General features: G+C 48.0%; 1 protein-coding gene across 1 annotated transcript; it reads left to right on the plus strand.

Moving 5' to 3' along the window:
- Nucleotides 1–716: 716 nt before the first annotated feature.
- LOC149213005 (uncharacterized) lies at nt 717–5012 on the plus strand. Its single transcript, XM_089388890.1, has 2 exons — nt 717–1598; nt 1803–5012. Exons 1-2 carry the CDS (start codon nt 717–719, stop codon nt 5010–5012), a joined length of 4092 nt encoding a protein of 1363 aa, XP_089245016.1.
- Nucleotides 5013–6433: the final 1421 nt, after the last annotated feature.

Genomic DNA, 6433 nt, shown 5'->3' on the forward strand with positions numbered 1-6433 from the left:
AAGAATGCCAATGGGCAGAAGTCTCAACCGAACAACCTCAAAGACCAAGCTTCCAAGAACAGTTTTGAAATCCTCAACAATATTCCGGAAGATCGACCCATGGAAAATCCCAGCAAATCTGACCATCCATCCTCCTCAAGCCACCCCCCTCCCTCCTCCCCCCCCCCCATCTCAAAAACCCCTATCATCATACCCACCATTTTATCTAAAAATCAGGAGGATCTGGTGATTATACCCAAGCTTATGGAGATAGACGGGAAACAAAAATCGACCCAGACTTCAGAGCCTGCACAGGAGGACAACAGTGTCATAGAAATAATGGAGGAAGAAGCTGAAAACGTGGATCTTCATGGACTGGACATCAATGAACTAGAGTTAGCATGCAGGAAAAGGGCCTTTGAATCCATTGCTGAAACTGACCTAGAAAAGTTGAAGATGGTCATTTCCAAAGTCTACCAACAACAGCAGTTAGGGATTCAAGCGGGAAGCACCTGGGATGGTAGATTGCGTCCAAAGGATTTTAAAAAGAGAGGAAGGAAAACAGTTCTGCAAAGAACAATAGAGCTTGGAGAAGTCCTAGTGGATTCAGGCCACTATGCGAAGCTTACGAAATACTTCAGCCCCTCTCAACCTAGTTATCAATGAAGCTCATCTCCTGGAATCTTAGAGGCCTTAACGGCCCTGCAAAATATAGAATGCTCAAAAACATGATAAAAATGGAGAAGCCGCACATATGCTTTTTTCAAGAAACCAAATGTAATACCGATACTCTGGGACGAATACTCTCCAAAGCCTGGCCGGGATGCCATTTTGTGGCAGTGGATGCGACGGGAGCCTCGGGAGGACTTGCCATAGCCTGGAACACTCAAGCTATAACTCTATCGGATTTTCATGCAGGCCACCATCTCATTCAGGCAGCCTTTCACATCATAGGCACTCAGGTACATGGAAACTTATCCAATGTTTACTTCCCACAGGATGGAGGCAATAAAAAAATACTCCTCGACACCATCGAGGTACTCAGTAACAGCAGACAACATCCTCTCTGGATTGTGGCGGGATATTTTAACATGATCACCCGACTAGAGGATAAAATAGGGGGCAGAACCAGATTGGAACCTGAAGTGGAACACTTCAAGGACTTCATCCTAAATGCCTCCCTTATTGATATGCCCTTTTGTAATGGTACCTATACTTGGAGCAATCACAGGAAAGGGAAGCAACAGATTGCCTCCAAGTTGGACCGATTCCTGTTATCGGACAACGCAGTGCACATTGGGGGAGATTTCAGTGCGGAGATACTGGCTCACTCTGGGTCGGATCACTGGCCAATCGCCCTGCAATGGCAAAGACCAGGGAGCAGCACCAGAAGGCCATTTCGATTTGAAAAATTCTGGCTTACCCACCCGGCATTCAAGGACTTCGTCAAAACTACTTGGGCCTCCTTTGTTCCTCCAGAAGGCACCAAAATGTTCATTCTCCAGCAGAAGCTAAGGTACCTAAAAAGTCACCTCAAACAATGGAATAAGGAGACCTTTGGTAACATCTTCGAAGCCCAGCAACATCTCAATCAGGAGCTCAAGCTTCTACACCAGGAGGTCATCAATTCAGGGCATACAGAGGCTACACTAGAAGAAGAAAAGCGCATCTACAATCAACTTGAGGAAAGAAGAAAACAAGAAGAAATTTATTGGAAACAGAAATCAAGGGTGAGATGGCTCAAAGAAGGAGAGCGTAATACCAAATTCTTCCACAACACCACAGTGCAACGAAGAATGCACAACAAGATCTCATTCATCCAGAACCAAGCAGGAGGTAAAGAGGAGGAGCATGAGAAAATTGAGGAAACCCTCCTTAATCATTTCAAACAAGTCCACCAAGAACAAACAGGGGATCGGACGGCAGCTATAGAGAAAATCACGCGCAATATTCCAAGACTAATAACGGAAGAGCAAAACGATCTGCTCATGAGCCCGATTCTCAGCCACGAGGTGGACGAAGCAATGGCGCAACTTAAAGAAGGTAAGGCTCCTGGTCCTGATGGCTTTACCACTGATTTTTTTCATGCTTTCTGGGATATGACTAAGGTAGAGATCTGGCAAATTGTGGAGGAATCTCGAGCCCTTCGATGGATGCTACCCTCGCTAAACTCTACCTTCATCACTCTTATTCCTAAAGAAGAGAACTCCATCACCCCTGACAAATTCAGGCCCATAGCCCTATGCAATGTTCTCTATAAAGTCATTACCAAAGTCATAGCCAACAGGCTCAAGCCCCTTCTCCCTCAAATCATCTCACCTGAGCAATCAGGCTATGTGGAAGGCCGACAAATAATGGATGGTATAATGCTCTCCCATGAGATCCTTCACTCTCTCAAGCTCTCCAAAAAAGCGGGCATGCTACTCAAGCTTGACCTATCCAAGGCATTTGACAAACTCAGCTGGGCATATATTCAGAACATGCTGAAAGCCTTTGGATTCTGTGCCACTTGGGTAAGATGGATAATGAGCCTCATCTCCTCCTCTCACTTTTCCATTCTCGTCAATGGGCTGCCTTCCCGCCCCTTCAAGCCCTCCAGAGGCATCAGGCAAGGGGATCCTTTATCCCCCTTCTTATTTGTCATAATGGCGGAGGGCCTAGGTCGGCACATCATGCAAGCTAGGCAAGATAATCACATCCGGGGTATCTCAATCCACAACTCCCCGGCTGCCACCCACCAGCAGTTTGTGGATGACACCATGCTGTATGGCCATCCCTCTGCTCAGGAAGCCTCCTGTCTGAAATCGCTGCTTAATGACTTCTCCAATGCTTCAGGCACCCAAATCAATAGCACAAAATCCGAAATTTTCTTCTTCCATACTCCTCCCTCTGTCAAGCGGGCTGTCTCTCGCATCCTGGGTTTTCAATCGGCCTCTCTCCCTTCCACTTACCTAGGAGCGCCTCTCACCGCCTCCTCCATAAAGCAGCCAGCATGGAGACGTCTTATTGAGAAAATGGAAGGCAAATTGAATCAATGGACTCACCGCTCCCTCAACTTAGCAAGCAGAGCAGTGCTCCTCAAAGCCATCCTTCAAGCCATGCCCCTTTACTTGTTCTCCATCCTAGCTGCTCCAAAATGGGTCCTGAAAAGGCTGAGAAACTTACAGCGCAATTTTCTTTGGGGAAGTTCTGCTACCAATCATAAATGGGTGCTTGTCAAATGGGATACCACTAGCAAGCCCAAATACAAAGGTGGAATTGGACTCCGAGACCCTGAACACAGTAATATCATCATGACAGCCAAAATCTGGTGGCAATGGTTAACAAATCCGGACAAACCATGGGCCAGAATTTGGATCGCCAAGTACACCAACAATATGCCTCCTGCAGAGCTTATACGACTTACTCCCACAAGTCCAGGTTCACTCATTTGGAATGCGGCCAAGCAGCACCACCAATTAATTCAGAAACATAGTTTCTGGGAAGTAAGGAATGGTCAACATGCCAGATTCTGGCAAGATGCTTGGAACCAACTCCCCAAATTATCCAATGCACTACCAGCAGCTATTATTCCAGAAAGGCAAGAGCAACAGCAAGCAAAAGTCCACCAATTCTGGAGTTCGGACACGGGAAGCGGCTTCAGGAAATGGCTCGCCAGCAGCCAAATAATCACCACCAACGGATCGCAGGAAGCAGAAGCCCTTAGCACTGAATTGGCAAAAAGAAGAATTAAGCTCAATATCAGTGACGACATCCTCAGATGGGGCTACCTCCCCAAGGGCGCTTACTCCACCTCTGAAGCCTACAATCTTTTGGAAGACCCTCCCGTCAAACCTGATCCTCTATGGTCCAGGATTTGGAGTTTCAAAACCTGGCCCAAAATCAATCACTTTCTGTGGCTAGTGGGACATAGGAAAATTCTCACATGGGATAAATTGCAAAAACGCAACTTCCATGGGCCCTCAGTTTGCCACAATTGCTTTCAGCATGAGGAAACTTTACAGCATCTTCTAGACTCATGTCCGCTTGCTACTCAACTATGGGAGAAGATAGAGTTTAGGAGTCAAAGGCGTTGCAGAGAAATGGGAAGCGTAATAAACACCATAAGGCAATGGTCTAAAAGTCCTTACAAAAGTGGCTTGCTTAATCATCTGTGGAACCTAATTCCAGGTTTTCTCCTTTGGAACATTTGGAAGGAACGGAATAGGCGCATTTTCAAAAACAGCAGCTTGAATAGGGAGGACATATGGAACAGCATGCACGCCAACATCCAAGAAACCATGTCACTGAAATCCTGGACCCAACAAGATCTCCCAACGGATGATAATGAGAAAAACATATTATCTAACTGGGGACTGCAACTGAACCAAGAACCAACCTCTCAGCAAGCAGCAAATAACAATGATAAGGATAAGGTGAATTGGGAAGCCCCGCCTTTCCATTCATACAAACTAAATTTTGATGGCGCTTCCAAGGGTAATCCAGGTCCTGCAGGATTCGGAGGGGTCATCAGGGATCACCTAGGAACTCTGCAACAACTCTACTTTGGCAATCTAGGTTGGGACACCAATAATTCAGCAGAGCTGGAGGGCATGTGGCAAGGACTTCTTACTGCAAGGAGACATAATCTTCAACCACTGATTGTGGAGGGGGACTCCCAAATACTAATAAACATGGCTATTCGGATCCAGAATGGGTCGAAAGCTAGGAAAATAGCCAATAGTTGGAGACTAGAGGCCAGACTCAGTAGCATGGCGGAGGAAATTAGCAACTACAATGCTATCTCTTTCAATCACACTAAAAGGGAAGGTAATAAAGTGGCTGATCTTCTTGCCAACATAGGGGTTGATTCAGATAAGGCCTTCCTTGAGGGACACCTGAACATTATCCCAACTAATCAAAGGAAGTTGGAATGTGAGAATCTCATCCATAGGGACAAAGAGACCCCGGATGCGGGTGGCGGGACAGCAACAAGGGGCATGCCACATGCCATGCATGGGCTGCCCCGTGTAAACAATACGGCCCCCATATGAAGCCGTCAGCCAGCGTATGATCCCTCTGCTGCGTTTAATGAAGTTAATGGTGAGGGCGGTAGGTTTATGGGGTTGCACAGGGCACTTAATGCGCGCCTGTATCGAGAGCCTGAGGCAGAGCATAACAACAGCGATGGAGGGTGCAGGGAATGTCTGTCGGGTGATTTTGAGGAAAGAAAGAATTGCAGAGAGCCGAGGCGATGGCAGCTCCATCCACTTCAGCGTCGGGTGTCTGGTGATTGCTATCGCAGCCATAGCCTCTCTGGTTGCTGGTCCTGTAGCCGGAAGCACTTGGCTCAATTGCTGGGTGAGAACCGGAATCGGTCCACCGGGCCACCAAGGAGCGGGTTTCAGAGGGGAAATTGGGCACCAGAGAAAGAGTTGGGAGGTTACTGGTTCAGTCTTCGACTCCACGCCCACCTGCACTCAAACAAGAGCAGAGTCAGTTTCAACATGGCAAGACTCCGTCAGCGACAGCCGTGCAGAAGAGGTCCAGCTAGAGGCTCTTCCTCGCGAGCTCCAGCAGTGGATGAGCATCACCACTGCTGTTGCTGCTACTGCCATCGAAGAGCCAAAGCCTCTCCGCTTCCAATCCGCCAGTTTTTGGAGGTTGGAAGTGGTGATGAGGACAATTAAGAACTTCCCTCCTTTGGCTCAGTGGTTTTCACACTGCCAAGGGCTGAGAGCTACCCAGGGCTCAGTGCCCACGTCTCAATTATGTTCACCAGAACTATGGAAGGAAATGGGGAAACTGCCCCTCAAGACCCGCAGAAGAAGCAATCAAAGGGCAAAGGCAAAGAATTCGTCCAAGGATCACTGGAGGCAGGGGAACACAGCTCCGCTTTGGAGCCACCAGCGTCTGAGGCTGGTAATCATGAGTCGTTTCCTCCGGGGGGACCAGCCCCTCAGGGTATTGATGACGAGACATGGCGCAAGATGGGGGAGGATACACCAGAGGGAGAAGGCTGGGCGTACATCGTGGAGGATCCCAGCCTCGCTGAAGAAGCTGACGCCTTCTTTGCGTCCCTTCCCTCTTCCTCAACTCAGCGAAAGGATCAAAAATAACACGGGTAATTCTCTCTTGCGCTTTCATTTTGATGGCTGGAAGTGGTTGCCTACCTATTCACCTGCTGTTTTTTGGTTTGGAAGATGGTCGGGTCTCATGTTCAATGAGTCAATTCTCAATTTCAATTTTGTCGGGATGCTCAGTCAATCCCATCTGGTAATTCGCCCCTGGTTATTAAGTCATATCCCTCTGGCAATTCGCCCCTGCGTGGGCAGTAATGTTTGGAGCCCGCTGATGGTTAATTCTGGTTCTGCTTATGTGGTCTGGTGCTGCCCCTGCGTGGGAGCGTTATATCAGGGCTTGGTCTGTTTTATTTTGTGAAGGCTTACCCGGAATGGGAGACCTCAGAATTTTG

This window comes from Pinus tabuliformis, chromosome 1_1, assembly GCF_031772625.1.
Source record: "Pinus tabuliformis cultivar Carrire ecotype Pingquan chromosome 1_1, CPIR1, whole genome shotgun sequence".
NCBI lineage: Eukaryota > Viridiplantae > Streptophyta > Pinopsida > Pinales > Pinaceae > Pinus > Pinus tabuliformis.

What these genes read in the sequence shown, in the direction of transcription:
- LOC149213005 (XM_089388890.1), top strand. Translation starts at nt 717, where the DNA reads ATGGAGAAGCCGCACATATGCTTTTTTCAAGAAACCAAATGTAATACC. An exon ending in TCAAGCTTCTACACCAGGAG is followed by an intron (nt 1,599 to 1,802) that starts GTCATCAATTCA and finishes TCATTCATCCAG; the next exon opens with AACCAAGCAGGAGGTAAAGA.